Below are 19384 nucleotides of genomic sequence, written 5' to 3'. Positions count from 1 at the left end.
ATTATATACACTGCACATATACATACTGCACATCTGATCCGTATTTGCCAGGAATACAACCCCCCCCACCCCCATGCAAAATGTGGACATGGATCGTGGGGCCTGATGTTTGAAGGGAGGGGCCGCAATGTCAGTACTATACCGTATGAGCAATACATAATGCAAACATCATACACCAGTATATCTCACCAAGCAGACACTAATGTATATAGCATGTAGCTGTTTTCTACAGTATGTCACAAGCAACGTATGTGATTACACAGACTACACAGCTCAAGATGCTCTCATATATGCTGCCTGTCAACATATGACATACAATGGGGCTTTCATTCCAGATATACCTATACTGTATACTGTATAAGCATCTTTAAAAGGGTTAGTAGTTCTACTTTATTTTGTTTTTATTTTAGAGCAGTTAGTATATCAGTGTACTTGCATGAGAGATATGAATGTACATGTTATTAAAATTCTTTCTCTTTCAGCTTTTCCCTTCAGGTGTCGCCACTGCAAATCCACCGCCTCCCTTCAACCCTGTCTTCTGCATGGGTCTCTCTCACACCAACTACCCTCATGTCCTCCTTCACTACATCCATAAACCTCCTCTTTGGTCTTCCTCTTCACCTCCTACCTGGCAGCTCTAAACGCAGCATACTTCTAACAATGTATTCACTATCTCTCCTATGGACATGTCCCAACCATCTCTAACTTCTAACATGTAATGTCCCTCTGATGTACTTGTTCCTGATCCTATCCATCCTGGTCACTCCCAATGAGAACCTCAGCATCCTCATCTACCTCCAGTTCTGCTTCCTGTCTTTTCCTCAGTGGCACCGTCTCTAGACCAAACAACATGGCTGGTCTCACCACAGTTTTGTATACCTTTCCTTTCATTTTAGATGAAACTCTCTTCTATCACACATCACGCCTGAAACTTTTTCCACTCATTCCATTCTGCCTGCGCACGCTTCTTCGCCTCCTTTTCACAATCTCCATTGTTGAACTGTTGACCCCAGGTACTTAAAATTCTCCACCTTCTGTATCTCTTCTCCCTGTAACCTCACTCTTCCACTTGGGTCCCTCTCATTCACACAAATATCCTCCACATGTTATTAAACACACTGCCTATACAGCTATACATTCTTGTTGTATAATAGGGACGGAGTAATCCTGGAACATATTTTTTTTATTTTAACATTTTGGGAAGGGTTTTGAAATTAGACAAATTGATAAATTCTTCCTTCTAATTAAGTTTTGATCAATTGTGAAAACACTATTAAAGTCACTTTCTGTCCCAACAAAGCATGCAGGACTCATGCTTCCCATCATCCTCCTCTCCTCCAGCACTTCCTCCCCACCATCCACACAGCCATTAAACTTTCACAAGTGTTTGAAATATTTAAACGCTCAAGGTTTGTGCCGGTAGAACAACAAGGAGGCCGCTGTGCCCTGAGCACCTGGCGAAACTGTGCCATCCCATCCCTGCGTGTATGTGGGTCACAATGGTGAACGCTCCCAAGGTGGCCCACATATAAAATGACAGGAATAGGCACTGCACTGGATACATTCTCTCCTCACGGCTGGCAGCATGCACTGACAAGACAAGGCATAACGTTGTATTCAACAAGTGTTATATAAGAGTTAAAAGGGAGTCATTTTGGTGCATTTTGTTGATAAAATATCGTTGTTTGGTCTTGCATAAAGGCTGTCTATTAAAGCTGGAAACAAAGATCCCTAAGCACAACATGTACTGGATTATTTTCTGTCCACTCCAACGGTTTCTATTGATTAGTCAGAGAAAACACACACAGGCATGCACACACAAACACGCAGACACACACTGCCTGCCTGAGGCTCACATTTCTTCTTTCCTTTGTGAAATTACAGTATGTGTCGGTGAGCCTGAGTGAAAGAAAGCGAAACAGAGAGAGAGAGAGAGCAAGTGAGAAATCTGACAAGTGAGAATGAGCGAGAGAGACGGAGATGGAAGTTCTGTGTTGAGAACGTGAAAACATTTCCGCCCTCATAAAACCAATCTGCCAGGCCGCTGGTCATTGCGTATAATCATCTCCATCTACTGCCCTGACTTGAATCCTCATTGTAGTACAACTATAGTGTTTTCAAGGATGAAATGGGACATAAATGTGACAAAATATAGCCTTTTAAACTCCATGGGTGCCATGTATAAGGAGTGTGTTGTGGGCAAATGTGTGAGGGGTTCTTACAGAAGCGCAGTGAAACTTGAGAGTTGTTAATAAAAATGTGGCATTTTCTATTAAATCTATTCCTAACCCGTGGAAAAAATCGATTTTTGTAATTAATTTTAATTTAGCAAAAACAGAGGTTCCACTGAATCCTGGTTGCAGAACAAAGTGTGAAAAAGCAAACTTAGTCCAAATGGTGTACTTAACAGATGACATTAATTCCAGGAAGTAGACAGCGATGGCCAAATATGACACATGTGGTACAGTCTTCCCTTGCTACATCACGGTTCACCTTTTTTTGCAGATTTACTGTTTTGAACATACATTGTGTTCTGCGTCCTTGTGGTGTATTAGAGCGATATATCTGTGCTTTTGTGTATGTGTGTTTTTGTATTTACTACTGCTACCAGTAGAGGGTGTTGTATACTAACGTTGAAGACGTGCAATTCCATCTAGTTTGTGTGTTTATGTGGCTGTACTAGCAATTAGGAACCCTCAGCAGACAACAGCAGGTCAAATATAGAGCCACAACAGTCCTTATTGACAAGAAAGAACCTGCCCATTTTGTACTGAATCCTCACTGATTGACAATGGTAACAAAAGAAACGTGTATAGAGTGTATTGTGATGGGATTTACAGCCTTAAAACACAACTGTAAACAAATAAAGTTCAGATTTCACTTGTTGTGGGCTATTTTGGAAACCTACCGTCCATGATAAATGAGGGAACACTGTAATTACCAATGTATGGTGGTTATGTGTTACGGCTATTTGAAAATGTAATTCTTGTAAGTCCTATAATGCTGCGATCAGTGCTTGGTTTGTAACTCTCATGTCCTCCCACTCTGTCAACTGGTTTGGCCACAGTGAGATCAATACTATATTAGAATTGACTGGATTTCCATGTAGCCTTCGACTTCATAAAGAGCACCTTGTATTTTAGACAGCGATTATCTTGCATTGGCCAGTGAGCCCTAGGGAGCGGTGCTTCTTGAGTACTAATAATGGTGAGGTAAGTAACGGACAGTAACAATAGGAAAAGGTCACGAGGGATAAATGACTATTATTGTAAATAGCAGAATCGTCTTACTGAAAAGCTCTACTTCGTCACATAGACTCTGAAGATAGAGATAACTTCAAAAATTCACATGTTATTATTAGTATCTGTGGTTTGATAAAGCGATGCACAGTGTATACCAAGGACTACTACAAGCACCAAGACAGTATCATAGGATTCTGTATAAAAAAAAAAACAAATAAAACCCCACAGAATAATTACGACAAAACAGACTTTTAGATGAAAGTATTCCTGGAGCAAGGTGAGCGTGTGGAGTGGTTTACAGTAACTTTTTTTTGTATGTTCTTAGTATCAGTGGTTAACTTTAACAGATGCTTTCATGCTCTGATACTTTGTTGTAAAGGTCCGATCACCCCCTGCTGAGCTTGGATATCCCAGTACAGTAGTACTTGGTAGTCAAATTTATTCATTAATTCATCAGGGCATTAAAATATATTTAAAGTATTTGACTTGGTAGCTAGTTCCAGATGGTGCTGCTGTAAAAAACAACAAAAAAAGAAACAAAAACACTGGCTTTACCTCTCTATGGTAGGACGGCAGCAAAAATCATGTTCCAGCTAACGCACGCCCACTCCCCTTCACGATAAAGTGGAGTACTGCAGTGCCTCCACGTATGACATTTCTCTGTATTTTATTGTACGATTAGCAAGAATAATAATGTCACTTACATTAAATACAGTGCATGGGCTATGAAAGGTGCTGTATAATAAATGTTTCAGCAAACATTATATTGGCAACATGCTGACAAACAGAAACTGGCATGCACCATCCGCCATTCAGGCCCAAAGAAGGCCAGCATTGTTAGTCCAGTGAACGGCATCATGCCACGTCTATCAAATGAACAACGTAGAGTACGGTGGAGGCCGGTTGGAGCTACAGTGATATAGCTATAGCGTATGGGCTGTTCCCAACCCACAATCAGAAACATTTTGGTCAGCATCAACTCCACAACACGACATGCTTTGTTGACGATAGACAACTCCCGACCAGAATACGGTATATATGTTTGTTTGTTTCTCCCTTGCCCTGTGCAGCCAATGGGGCAAATGCTAATCTAAATGCCCTGACATGCTACATTGATTTGCTCTGCCAGGAAATATTGTAAGATACTCCTGTGTGTGTGTGTGTGTGTACTATTACACTACTGGTAATAGTAATAATGAAAATATTAACCATAATAATGTAAGACTCAAAATAACTGATAGTAATCCTATTGCCGACATCATCATCATCACTATAATAAAAAACAACAACAAAATGTCAGATTGCCACACATTTATACATGCAAACTCCACACAGAGGATATCGATACCGTGCTTTTATAATATACGCAGTATATTTCTACTATTTTCTACTGAATCTGAAGAAATAGGATGTCGACCAGTGTCCCATTACAGATTGTGTTCTACTGTCTTTATTTAATTACTATGTCATGAAAGCAATCCTTACCAAAATGCATTTCAATATGGAAGGTACTGTTTTGTGGCCAAATATAGCTGGACCTTGCAGAGGGACAGTGAAGCAAACATGTTGCTAAAAATAGTCCAGTTGTAAAGTCTTTTTTTTGTCAACTTTGGTTTTCTGCTAAATTCTTGTACAGTCATCAACCACAACAACCATGGTACTGTGTTGTGAAGGGAAATAACAACACGTAGCCCTTCAGCAAAGCTATTTCATTGTGATTGTTCATCATTTAACTGACAGTAAAGACTAAGTCTCTAATATGAATTTGGATTTATTCTTCCCATACTGCCATTAGGAGCAGAACAGAACCTCCATTAAGAAAACCCTCACCCCCACTAGCATCTAATCACTTGTCCTCATCACCACCCTCTCGTACAGCTCTCTTACATCTTATAACAATAGTAGATTAGCTCTCACTTCCTCTTTATAACATGCTCTGCTTAATAGCTGCATAATGAGTTCATTTACATTGGTTTCCTTTCTATCATTAAATCCCTGCATTTTTTTTTATTGGATTGCTTTGCTGATTTCTGTTCAGGGAGACTTGCTAAGAGTAGTTTTTGGAATAGCCAGGATGTACTAAATGTTACGCAGGTGTCCAATATAAAGTACATTAGTGGCTATGAGGGACAGGGATGGACTCTGAATGTGCACCTATTTCCTGATGCTCACCTGTAAAAGTAGGAGCACCCTCGCACTGTGTTGTGGCTGAAATATTCCTGGGTTTTCTCATTACCAAAGTCCTCCAGAGGATCCGACCAAAGCAGGTCGCACATGGGCCCAAAAGCCGGCGGCTCCTTAAACCGATCCAACTGAACAAGGAAGAACATACACACAGTTCATATAAACAATACAAAATCACTCCACCGGCAGAGTATTACCTTTTTAATATCGTCTAAGGTGTGTATTTCAGGTGAGAGTCCACCATGGACACACAGAAACTGTTGGTTCATGAGCGCAGCCAGAGGAAGGCAGTCAAACGCATCCATACACGAGTCGTACACCTGCTCCGAATATTTGATTTTACCTGCCAGGGAAAGGGAGGAACTCGTTATACTGCTGACATATCATCAAAACTACAATATGAACAAACATCTGGTTAGTCCAAAAGAAAAGAAAACAAACATTCATTAGCAAGATAGCAATGTACAGTACATAATAGACAATAAGGGGTACTCACATTCTTGTTTGAAGGTGAAATATTCTGTCAAATGTCTACATTCATGATTTCCACGCAGTAAAAATAGTGTCTTTGGATAGAGGATTTTCAGTGACCAAAGATATAAAACACACTATTAAGACAAAATTGAAAAGAAGATGTTATTTCAGTGCAATAAGACAGTATAGTACAGTATAGTCATTTCCTATGTGATGGTTGCACCTCAATACTGAAGTAGCCACGGTCGACATAGTCCCCCAGGAACAGGTAGCGTGTTGTGGCTGGTGATCCTCCCACTTCGAAAAGCTTCATCAGGTCAAAAAACTGCCCGTGGATGTCCCCGCATACTGGAAATCAACCCAAGGACACCAGATATTACAGTCTCAAAAACTATTTTCATTTGTTTTGTGCTTTTATGTACATTAACTTTTATGTACAAAAAGAAAAAACAAAAAACAGACTGTGTACGTATATTTATACTGTGTATTCTGTATATTTTGTATTTTTCATTCTTTTTTTAATAGATGTGTCTGCACCTACCTCACCAAAACCATACCAACCAAAACAATAAACCTTTTCTGATTCTGATAACTGCCGAACGGTGGAGAGTGGTTAGCATGTAGGCCACACAGTCAGGAGATCGGGAAGACCTGCGTTCGATTCCTGGGTGTGGAGTAAATGTAATTGGCAACTCCAAATTGTCCATAGGTATGAATGTGAATGTGAATGATTGTCTATATGTGCCCTGTGATTGGCTGGCGACCAGTCCAGGTTGTACCCCGCCTCTTGCCCGAAGACAGCTGTGATAGGCTCCAGCATACCCCCACAACCCTAATGAGGATAAGCAGTATAGAAAATGGATGAATGTATGTACATTAACTAAGTCTACATTAAGTGTACATTAAGTAATTAATTGTAACAAAAAGATCACTATAAAACAGAGGTGTACAAAGTGAGGCCCGGGGGTCATTTATGTTTATGTTGGCATGTGCCAAAACAAAAATTAATTCAGTCGTACAGTCCAAGCATGATCTATTCAATGCCCTGGGAAAACAATGACCTGAATGAGAATATTCACAGGCATAAAATTCATACATTATTAAAGCGACTGTTTGCAATGTTAAGCGGGCGTCGAGAGGGCGCTAACATTTGCTCTCTTCTGGCGCCAACACTTTAGTGATCTTTGAAGTCAGCAAATGATGGCAATTTTGCAAAGTTTAGCTACTAATGTTCATTGACCTGTATAGCATATGATAACAACAACATGTAGAGGCATTATGGATATGTACTAGTGTAGGAAACAGCCATGGTGACAGCTATGGACACTGATCATCTTATTTGGTCCCAATTGAAGTGCCTATTTTAATGCAGTATAATTTAAACCACATATGCTAGCTATATTCATTATAACTTAATTTTTTATATTTTATACTTGCTATACTATATATATAGTATACATATATAGTATTATACTATATTTGCTTTGTCACACAAAGCAAAGATGACTGAGCATATATTCACCTACTGACCACTCCTTGGTAGACAATACTATGCTATAGAAGAATGAATAACAGGATGTACAATGGAAGATGCGTATTCAGTTCAAAATAATGAAAATGGACAAGAGAACAATATGGAGAAGCATGCTGTCTTCAGGGTCATAAAATTAGATATTTATGTTCTTTAGCTGAAAGGCTGTCATCCTCCAAAGTGAAGTAAGACACTTTTCGTGAGCGAGACACACACTTTTTTTTTGTTTTTTTTTTGCACTGAACATTGTATGACTTCGCATGGCAAACCAACATCTCATTTCCTCACGGCCTTCAATTTTTCATTATCATCTCTCTCTGTCCCCCTCCTCTCTCCTACTCACCCTCCATTCTCCTCCTTTCCTGTCTCCCCTATCAGCTCCGCACTGGCCTTCGCCCACTCAAAGCTTAGAGCGATGTGAGTGGGAGACCGCTTGTGTGACTAGAGCAATCAAACACACACACACGACCACGTAACATGCACATACACCAACAACCACACACCTGTGCAAGTTAAGATTTTGCAAGCGCACAAATGTCTCATTGTGCGCACAAACACACACAATTCAAGTTTGAGGTAATATAACACGCATCTTCACACTCAAAACACATATATGACGGTCAGTCGTTATCAATATTTCATAAGGCTTCTACGGTTTCAAAAGAAACAACCTAGCTGCTTTCAAAAAGCTATAATTAATACGACGGGTGACTAAAATACTGTATGAATGTGCCTGTTGTGTCATGGGTATGGTGTGTGACTGAAACTAACACACAAATCAATTCCTTGTTTGTACAAATTACACTGTTTAAAAAAAAGCAGCCACACAATCAAAAGGCTCCCATGTCATATTAGAGATGGACAAATGAGCGAATTTGATCCCCAAACCAATGAGATGTGATACGTCTATGACTCTCCCCCTCTTTGTGAATGAACTCACACAGTGAGTGGCTAAATATATTGGTCAGGCTTTGAAGCTGCAAAAATCGCAGCTTGAGGAAATGTATCCCTTGATGGCTGTACACCCAGAATAAAAATGGCTTCCTGGCATGTTCGGCTCGGAATAAAACTAGACCACAACTTAGGTTGATCAGAGGGAGACACATTGGCAGGTTCAGACTCAGCCAACATTTGGATGTGTCGCAGTTTTACCGCAGTCCCACATTTTCTGTTTAGAATTTAGCACAATAACAGTCATATTTTACTACAGGGATGTTGTTGTTTTTTTTTGCTCCAAATTGATAGTTCATTGTCACATGACTTGTCACATGAATTGTCTTCTGAATACAATAGACCAAATAGATAGACTTATGTTGATGATAATGATATAATAACAGAACTATACATCCATTTTCTGTACCGCTTATCCTTGTTAGGGTCGCAGGGGTATGCTGGAACCTATCCCAGCTATTTTGAGCGAGAGGCGGGGTACAACCTGGACTGGTCATCAGCCAATCACAGGGCACATATAGACAAACAACCATTCACACTCACATTCATACCTATGCACAATTTGGAGTCACCAATTAACCTAACACCCATGCATGCACAGGGAGAACATGTAACTACAACAACTACACCCTGAGAATCGAACCCAGGTCTATCCCGAGCTATTTTCAAATACAGTATGCAGCTCTTATGACTTCTGCAGTAACGAACGTACCATTAATTCAAATACAGGAGACTCACTCCAGAACTCTTAAAAAGTTCGAAGAAGAAACATCCACCAATTTTGGACGGACATTTGGTCTCAACACCCGAGTGCCAAGACCACTAATACAAATAAAGATCGTATACTAACATCTACTTATACATCGTAAAGCCCCCTTGACACTTGCAAGAATTTTATAGCCACAGTACACAGTTTTGCGTGCAAATATGTAAGTAAATTGGTCGTAAATAGGTGTGAAGTGTGCATGGCTTCTTCATAGCAACATGCTTGCCGTTCATAGCCCCCGAACAGTTGTGGTAGTTCTATCTAAACAAAAACTGATCATAATGCCCAAAGTGATGTCTTCTAGTCATCTATTCCCTCATCCACACTGTCTGTGCTTTTCTTATTCTAAACAGTACTTGACTTACAGTAAATCGGTTGTGCGGGAGCGTGGCATTTCGTGCAATTTGGTCAAAAATTGCATGCCTTATGAGAATCATATTAGATATTTATACACACACACCTATATATAATATATATAGTTGGGAGTGATGAGGATGGACAGAATTAGAAACAAGTACATCAGAGGAACAGCCCGCATTAGACGTCTGGGAGACAAGGTCAGAGAGGCGGGACTGAGATGGTTAGGCCATGTGAGGAGGAGGGATTGTGATTATATTGGTACAAGAATGCTGGGGATGGTGATGCCAGTGGGGAGAGAAACAAAATCAAAGTTCCCCAAACCAAGTTAAACGGTACTGCAATCAACTTACTTTGGTCAAGTTTGGTTCACGGCTTTGTGTGTGTTTACATAAAAGTGGGCGTTTGATGTCATGTTATTCTACCTCTGCTCAAAAGAGAAGCGATCCCAGCCAGCGTATTACACAAGATAATCAATGGATTATTATGGAGCGTTATGAGCAGTTCAAAAAGATTATTACTGCCAAAAGCAACAGCCAACAGAGCGAGGGAGGACCGCTGGCAGAGTAATGCTGAGCGTGTAAATGTGTAAGTTAACACTGGTTATTATACTAACTATACCCTACTAGTCTTTTCATTCATCAACGCTGCATGACTTAGACATTTTAACACGAGGGCTCACAAATGATTTGAAATTTTAATCAGATTAATCACATATTTTTAACTAATTAATCGTGATAATCACCATTATCAACTACGTTTGAAATATGTAAATTTGTACTGCATTTAATGAATAGACAGATACATGATGATCTATATTTGTCTGTATTAAGATTAAGAGCTCCAAATGAACTGAATATGTCAATCAAATTAAAATACACCACAGACATCTATTTGTCCAACACTTGTCTCTTTAATAGTACTAGAACATTTGAATCACACTTTATTACGAGAAATGGATTGTGTTCACAGACATATCGTAATTTAAGGTAAATTGATTTTTTTCAGTATAATTTCCAGCATACTTAAATGTAGCAAATTCTACATTGAAATTTCCTTTTGGGCGCCAGAGTTTTTTTCAAGAATTATTCCGTTTTGATACTTGATTCAGCTGCACGGCGGTCGAGTGGTTAGCGCGCAGACCTCACAGCTAGGAGACCTGAGTTCAATCCCACCTTCTGACATCTCTGTGGAGTTTGTACATTCTCCCCCGTGCATTTTCTCCGGGTACACCTTTTTTGTTACTTTTATTCGGTTAGTGTTTTTCTCCTTGTCTTGTATATTTTCTCACCAATCAGCTAACTTCTTGCCCTCGTGTTCTACCCCACTGTCTCATCTGCATGATTAGATGATGATAATTACATCCCAATATTCAGTTCTGCAATTTGTTATTCCGATCCTGTTTGTGTAGCTTCTCTTTCTTTACATTTTAGTTTTTTTCCCCCCAAGCAAAATATGTTGATCCTGCTTCCTCCAGATGTACTTTAGAAGTGTTTCAACTACCTGTGACTGGCGCCTCAATGTCGAGTATAGTTTTCTCCTGGCGCAAGATAGCCGCCCCTTCATTGATGATTCTCAACGCTACGGCTTCCTCCACACGGCCCTCCTTGGTGAGGTGGGCCTTCAGGAGATCCACTCGAGGCTTCCCTTCGCAGTCAAACACTTCCTTCATGGTAAGACGGTGGCTTAGGGGGAAGGGGACCGCTGTGGAGAAAGCACAAACACAAGTTAAATGGATTGTGGACACCGAGTGTGATCACAAAAAAAAACAAAAAAAAAACAAAGTGAAAAGAGTTGCAAACTTGAAGGAGCTAGATGGATGACTGTGAAATCCCATTTGGGAAGCCATGTATTGCCTAAAGGTAACACAGCTGCCGCATCCATCTTGGCTGTATACGTACAACATAGTCTAAAAATATGCACAAGGACAATAAATCCATTTGCAGACTCAAACAGTAAATTATTCAAAAGTAAGTCTGACACCATTAATCTTCCAGAATAGGCATAAGATTTGTTTTCAAACTACAATAATGAACATATTGTTACATCGGTATGTACTGGTGTCAAGTGTAACGTCCATTGAATATATTACTCATAAAAGGTGCAAACATAAAGGACTAAGAATGATGAAACAAATGTGTTTGTGTTGGTAGCAAATGAACACAACCTTAGCATATACATGCCCTCAATTCATCCAGCACTCTCCCTGGATTGCAGAAGCCTGTGGCCATTAAAATGCACCAGTCACCAACAGACTGGCTGGGAAACTGTGAAAAAGAGATCATTATTTCTGTGTCAGGAAAGGTTATTTATTAGATGTGGAGCTGATCCCTGTGTGCTGTGATGACAAGCTTTAAGGCTTCGTGTATTGACGTTAATCTATAGATCATCTGGCTTAAGGGAGGGACTCTTTATACACGAGGGTGCTGTAAATAATTCAGATTAACGGGAGAAATAAGACAGATGATCGTGAAGTTGCAAATACCTCTGCATGCACACAGCAGTGCACATTTAGCAAGTCAGCAGTATAGCACGCCTGCCAGATTTTCGCCCTGCATAGGCGAGCATGGGCCCTCGGCGGTGCCAAGCAGAGGGAAGAAAAAGGAACGTGTCTCAAAGCTTAAAGTGAACACGATCAACATGCTCTTTAATAATGAATGCTTGGCTAGAGAACTCTCAAAGTCGCTGCTCCCAGGATAATGAGGCAAGCGCCAGCAAGTGTTTTTAATTGGAGGAACGGGGGGGAGTGGGGGAGGGGGGGTTCACAGAGTGCAGTGTGTATCTGTGATGGCAACGTGCGTTTTGACACATTAGCAGTACACATTCTGCACTGTCAACACACACACACACAAAAGTGTTGGAAATTTGAGATGGGTTGATGTCATCACTGAATGTGGAGTGTTGATTGTTGTTTGCTTCAAATGTATCACAGAAGTAAACGACAAATGTACGCAGGTTCATGGAGATATGTACGTATAAAATAGCTCAGATACAAATGGTGTTCAACACACAAACACATGCACACGCACATAGGCTGATGTACAGTGGAGAGATGAAAGAAGCTGACTCCAGCTCAGCTCCCAAGCAGCAGAGTCAAACTATGAAATACTGTATGTTGCTGGGCAACTGCAGCAGCAGTGGCGGCGGCAGCAGCAGCAAGCAGCAAGCAGCAGCTGACTGTTGGAGTCGAGCCAGTGCCGATGCAGAAAACTGCATTTGGCCTTCTCGTAAAACACGGAAAATGTACATCCAATTTCATCTTGAGGAGTTTCGACAGACTCCACTGTCAACAATGAAAACGACATGTGTTGTGTTGTGTTGCTAATTAGCAACCTTGAGTTCAGTCAGGAAATGCTCCATGGTTCCTCAGTTAGCTAAACAAGGCGGTGTGTGTTTACGGGAGGTTCAACTAACAAAAGCACACGAGACTCTTGGTACCATCATCATACTGTATTTGTACTGTACGTGATGCATGCAGGAGGAAGGAAATATACTGTCCCATGTTGCCGAATCAGAGTATTACTGCATCATAGTCACGATCATGATGGGCTAGTAAATTTATACTGCAAGTGACGTCTACGTATTTAAGTGATGTGTGCAGGAGGAAGGAAATATACTGTCCCATGTTGCCGAATCAGAGTATTACTGCATCATAGTCACGATCATGATGGCTAGTGAATTTATACTGCAAGTGACGTCTACGTATTTAAATGCAGTAGATATAGTCGTTGGATGCATAGTCTTCAAAAGCAAATACAGTGAAGAAAATAAGTATTTGAACACCCTGCTATTTTGCTATTTCTCCCACTTAGAAATCATGGAGGGGTCTGAAATTTTCATCGTAGGTGCATGTCCACTGTGAGAGAGATAAACTAAAAAGAAAAATCCAGAAATCACAATGCATGATTTTTTAACAATTTATTTGTGTGATACAGCTGCTAATAAGTATTTGAACACCTGAGAAAATGAATGTTAATATTTGGTACAGTAGCCTTTGTTTGCTATTACAGAGGTCAAACGTTTCCTGTAGTTTTTCACCAGGTTTGCACACACTGCAGGAGGGATCTTGGCCCACTCCTCCACACAGATCTTCTCTAGATCAGTCAGGTTTCTGGGCTGTCGCTGAGAAACACGGAGTTTGAGCTCCCTCCAAAGATTTTCGATTGGGTTCAGGTCTGGAGACTGGCTGGGCCATGCTAGAACCTTGATATGCTTCTTACGGAGCCACTCCTTGGTTTTCCTGGCTGTGTGCTTCGGGTCGTTGTCGTGTTGGAAGACCCAGCCACGACCCATCTTCAATGCTCTGACAGAGGGAAGGAGGTTGTTCCCCAAAATCTCACAATACACGGCCCCAGTCATCCTCTCTTTAATGCAGTGCACTCGTCCTGTCCCATGTGCAGAAAAACACCCCCAAAGCATGATGCTACCACCCCCATGCTTCACAGTAGGGATGGTGTTCTTCGGATTGTACTCTTCATTCTTCTTCCTCCAAACACGCTTATTGGAATTATGACCAAAAAGTTCTATTTTGGTCTCATCTGACCATAAAACTTTCTCCCATGACTCCTCTGTATCATCCAAATGGTCATATGCAAACTTAAGACGGGCCTTGACATGTGCTGGTTTAAGCAGGGGAACCTTTCGTGCCATGCATGATTTCACATCATGACGTCTTAGTGTATTACCTACAGTAACCTTGGAAACGGTGGTCCCAGCTCTTTTCAGGTCATTGACCAAGTCCTGTCGTGTAGTTCTGGGCTGATTCCTCACCTTTCTTAGAATCATTGAGACCCCACGAGGTGATATCTTGCATGGGGCTCCACTCCGATTGAGATTGACCGTCATGTTTAGCTTCTTCCATTTTCTAATGATAGCTCCAACAGTGGACCTTTTTTCACCAAGCTGCTTGGTAATTGCTCCGTAGCCCTTTCCAGCCTTGTGGAGGTGTACAATTTTGTCTCTGGTGTCTTTGGACAGCTCTTTGGTCTTCGCCATGTTACAAGTTAAAGTCTTACTGATTGTATGGGGTGGACAGGTGTCTTTATGCAGCTAACGACCTCAAACAGGTGCATCTGATTCAGGATGATACATGGAGTGCAGGTGGACTTCTAATGGGCAGACTAACAGGTCTTTCAGGGTCAGAATTCTAGATGATACACAGGTGTTCAAATACTTATTTGCAGCTGTATCACACAAATAAATTGTTAAAAAATCATGCATTGTGATTTCTGGATTTTTCTTTTTAGTTTATCTCTCTCACAGTGGACATGCACCTACGATGAAAATTTCAGACCCCTCCATGATTTCTAAGTGGGAGAAATAGCAAAATAGCAGGGTGTTCAAATACTTATTTTCTTCACTGTAACTGCTGCTGCTGGGTCAAAAAAACACTGGTACCAACAGCTGTGGCTGTAGGCAACCTCCTAAATCCACAAGATGGCAGCAGCTGCATTTGAAGTATCACAAGTGTAACTGAGATGGGTTGAAGGGACAGTTGTTTTATTTTCTACTTTTGCAATGTGGTTCGGAGGTCTGCTCACTGTCAGGCTGGGATAGGTTCCAGCTCACACGTGGCCCTCAATGTACATATTTTTTACTTAATTTTAATGCAATACCTGCCAACCCACTTGACCTATTTTAATAATTCAACACATAGTACAAAACATCTTCCTTTATACCCACACATGAGGTGCTCCTATGGACCTCCTCCCTTAGTACAGTGAAGAAAATAAGTATTTGAACACCCTGCTATTTTGCTATTTCTCCCACTTAGAAATCATGGAGGGGTCTGAAATTTTCATCGTAGGTGCATGTCCACTGTGAGAGAGATAAACTAAAAAGAAAAATCCAGAAATCACAATGCATGATTTTTTAACAATTTATTTGTGTGATACAGCTGCAAATAAGTATTTGAACACCTGTGTATCATCTAGAATTCTGACCCTGAAAGACCTGTTAGTCTGCCCATTAGAAGTCCACCTGCACTCCATGTATCATCCTGAATCAGATGCACCTGTTTGAGGTCGTTAGCTGCATAAAGACACCTGTCCACCCCATACAATCAGTAAGACTTTAACTTGTAACATGGCGAAGACCAAAGAGCTGTCCAAAGACACCAGAGACAAAATTGTACACCTCCACAAGGCTGGAAAGGGCTACGGAGCAATTACCAAGCAGCTTGGTGAAAAAAGGTCCACTGTTGGAGCTATCATTAGAAAATGGAAGAAGCTAAACATGACGGTCAATCTCAATCGGAGTGGAGCCCCATGCAAGATATCACCTCGTGGGGTCTCAATGATTCTAAGAAAGGTGAGGAATCAGCCCAGAACTACACGACAGGACTTGGTCAATGACCTGAAAAGAGCTGGGACCACCGTTTCCAAGGTTACTGTAGGTAATACACTAAGACGTCATGATGTGAAATCATGCATGGCACGAAAGGTTCCCCTGCTTAAACCAGCACATGTCAAGGCCCGTCTTAAGTTTGCATATGACCATTTGGATGATACAGAGGAGTCATGGGAGAAAGTTTTATGGTCAGATGAGACCAAAATAGAACTTTTTGGTCATAATTCCAATAAGCGTGTTTGGAGGAAGAAGAATGAAGAGTACAATCCGAAGAACACCATCCCTACTGTGAAGCATGGGGGTGGTAGCATCATGCTTTGGGGGTGTTTTTCTGCACATGGGACAGGACGAGTGCACTGCATTAAAGAGAGGATGACTGGGGCCGTGTATTGTGAGATTTTGGGGAACAACCTCCTTCCCTCTGTCAGAGCATTGAAGATGGGTCGTGGCTGGGTCTTCCAACACGACAACGACCCGAAGCACACAGCCAGGAAAACCAAGGAGTGGCTCCGTAAGAAGCATATCAAGGTTCTAGCATGGCCCAGCCAGTCTCCAGACCTGAACCCAATCGAAAATCTTTGGAGGGAGCTCAAACTCCGTGTTTCTCAGCGACAGCCCAGAAACCTGACTGATCTAGAGAAGATCTGTGTGGAGGAGTGGGCCAAGATCCCTCCTGCAGTGTGTGCAAACCTGGTGAAAAACTACAGGAAACGTTTGACCTCTGTAATAGCAAACAAAGGCTACTGTACCAAATATTAACATTCATTTTCTCAGGTGTTCAAATACTTATTTGCAGCTGTATCACACAAATAAATTGTTAAAAAATCATGCATTGTGATTTCTGGATTTTTCTTTTTAGTTTATCTCTCTCACAGTGGACATGCACCTACGATGAAAATTTCAGACCCCTCCATGATTTCTAAGTGGGAGAAATAGCAAAATAGCAGGGTGTTCAAATACTTATTTTCTTCACTGTAGCTGCCCCCAATATGCCTCTCGCTTCCGCCACAACACAATGATGACAGTCCCCTTGCCAAACAAACTGCACGGGCCGACAGATCATCCATTTGCATTGCGTTTCTTCTGCCTGTTAGGACGGTACAAGAGAAATAAGAGACGCTGTGAACTTGTAGTAGTTTCACTTGTCGGGGGATAAAAATAACTCGCTTGTCCTCAGTAGTTAGCTACACGGGCCACATATGACGACTCTGTCTCCACTCATCACAATCATCTGCTTTTATCACTTCAGCGACACAATAGTGGGTTTCTTTGCATCTTTTTCTTTTCGGCTGAACTACTTTTTTTCTAAATGATGGTCTGCAAATAAGCAAATAATGTCGATTGGAAACATGTAAGCATAGGTTGCCTTATTTAGCTACAAGAGAGAGATGAAATGTTATATTAACAGTCCCCGGGATGATGCAGTGCAGCTGTACACCACTTCCAAACACAACCACAGTAATAAACATATTGTCAAATCAGCATCTTGCACTCTTCTCTTTAAAAAGACAGAATTTTGGATATTATATATGGGGTTCAACAAGCAACAGAGATCAGCAGTTGGATGAAATAGAAGGCGTAATGAGGCGTGCTTCTGTAAAACATCAAATTGAGGGGATTTTACACATGAATCATGAGCCAGGAGCGCAAATATAATGATGTGTCAGCAGCAGAGTCACAAAGTGTGCAAGATAGAATTTAGTATGCAGGGTTGATATAAAATCTAAAAAAAAAAAAAATAGCATCAAAATGTTTATTATTGTGGTTGGCGGTTGCAATGGTGTCGACCTGCACTGCATCATACTGAGCGATGTCTTCCATAGTGTGTATTGGTTAGCTTATATCGCAAAAGGAGAGGGACATAGTACATATTAGAAGCAAGTGATCTACAGTGCTGCCCCAATGTGACTCAAAGTGCAGATCACTCTTTATACAAGTCTGTCACCTCAAGTGCAAAAGTTGCCGTTGCTGAGTGACCTGCACAGCCATTGCTCTAATAACGCTGGTGAATACATTTGCACACACTGAGCTGCTCCATAGACAAAAATGAGCCGGGGCTAAATGAGTTATGGCACAACTGTGTGAGCCCTTCATCATCTTATATTGATCATCATACTTTGTTTCCACTGTGATGCATTGAGCTAGCATGCACTCATGCATCTAGGAGTCCTTATATCAACAAACATAGAAGACAATACATGTTCATAATTCCGTGCCTTCTCCTTGTTGAAAATCCTGCTGCATCACTGCCCCATCTTCTTGCAGGAGCTCAGCATTTAGCTGTCTCTTTCCTCTCATGCACCCCCCCCACCCCCCACCCTCACCCCCTTCTCCCCAGCCAGCGCTAAGACACATTCAAATACTGACAGCTGAGAACAAACATAAAAAATACATGATCACGGTTTTAAAATTTATACCCCCCCATATCTCCCCGTGCGGTATTGTTCTCGTGTAGTTCGTGTGGGCTGCCTAGAAAATAGGATTGTTTGTCAACATAAAAAAAGGAACTTCGCCGCGAATGCACCATGGATGCACGACATAGAGAATAGAGGCCACGTTAACGACCATGGCACAAGAAGATGTTATGTAATATCTAAAGGCAACATGACTGTGTGTGTGTGTGTTGGGGGGGGGGGGGGGGGGGGTATTACTCACATTTGACCACCCGATCGGCGGCGTTTTGGACGATGTCAGCGTTGGACATCTTCATGGGCAGGTTGCTGCTGTCTTCGAGGCTGGAAACGCGTCCTCTCCTGAACCAGAACCCGCTCAAACAGATCAACTCTCAGGGCTGCTGCTCCAAATGCAGTTGGTGCTGTGGCATCACTCGGATGGTGAGGATGCGTCCCCTCCCCTCCTCTTCTTCTTCTTCTTGTTCCTCTTCCGCCGTGGGTCGGTGCTCTTCCCGGGAAGGACCTGATGCTGCTTCCCAGGGACGGATGGATGATGGTTGCTGGATGCTGGATGCTGGAGGAAACTGGATGCAGGGCTAAGCTGCTGCTGCTGTGGGGGAGGATGCAGGAGAGAGGGAGGGAGATTGAGAGAGCAAGAGATGGAGGAGGGGGGGGGGTTGAAGGGAACTCCCACGCAAAAATTTTCAGGGGACTGCCTGCTTAATGCAGCCTCGAGAAGGGGCAGCCCCCCCCACACACGCACAGCACGGAGTGTTCTGCTGTTCTGGATTTTTTTAAAGCAAAAATGTAACATGTGGTACAAACTCCTGAATACTGTAATGAAGTATATGGATAAGAGTAGAGCAACATCACCTCACTTGTTTAAAATATAACAGCACGTTACACATAAATTATCACTCATATGATGAAGTGTAATTACGAAAGTTTTAAAAATATAATTAAGCGATACACCTCCAGCCATTTAAAATCTTGAACTGCACTTATGCCTACTTAGCATGCCTATTCTAAAACATAAATTAGCAGCCACTGTACACAAAAAAATAGAAAATGCACATGCAGTGTTGACTGTATCTTTAAGACTGAATTGACCCGGATATAGCTCCGCCCTCGTTGTAGT

General features: G+C 41.6%; 1 protein-coding gene across 2 annotated transcripts in view; it reads right to left on the bottom strand.

Annotated features, from left to right (window-relative positions):
- The window catches only part of ppp3ca (protein phosphatase 3, catalytic subunit, alpha isozyme), a 33663-nt gene extending 14834 nt beyond the window's left edge, over nt 1–18829 (bottom strand). For both annotated transcript variants that reach the window (XM_058086522.2, XM_078788012.1), the window contains exons 1-6: nt 18509–18829; nt 11009–11209; nt 6124–6248; nt 5923–6034; nt 5624–5769; nt 5415–5554 (exon numbers count right to left, since the gene is read on the bottom strand). In XM_058086522.2, coding sequence (XP_057942505.2) covers nt 5415–5554; nt 5624–5769; nt 5923–6034; nt 6124–6248; nt 11009–11209; nt 18509–18563 — 779 coding nt within the window. In that variant the 5' untranslated portion in view covers nt 18564–18829. The remainder of the gene's footprint in view (nt 1–5414; nt 5555–5623; nt 5770–5922; nt 6035–6123; nt 6249–11008; nt 11210–18508) is intronic.
- Nucleotides 18830–19384: the final 555 nt, after the last annotated feature.

This window comes from Doryrhamphus excisus, linkage group LG21 (genome assembly GCF_037039965.1).
Source record: "Doryrhamphus excisus strain RoL-2023G ecotype Guam linkage group LG21, RoL_Dexc_Guam_v1.1, whole genome shotgun sequence".
Taxonomy (NCBI): domain Eukaryota; kingdom Metazoa; phylum Chordata; class Actinopteri; order Syngnathiformes; family Syngnathidae; genus Doryrhamphus; species Doryrhamphus excisus.
Note: the sequence above shows the minus strand (reverse complement) of the source record. Positions and strands in the feature narration are given on the sequence as shown.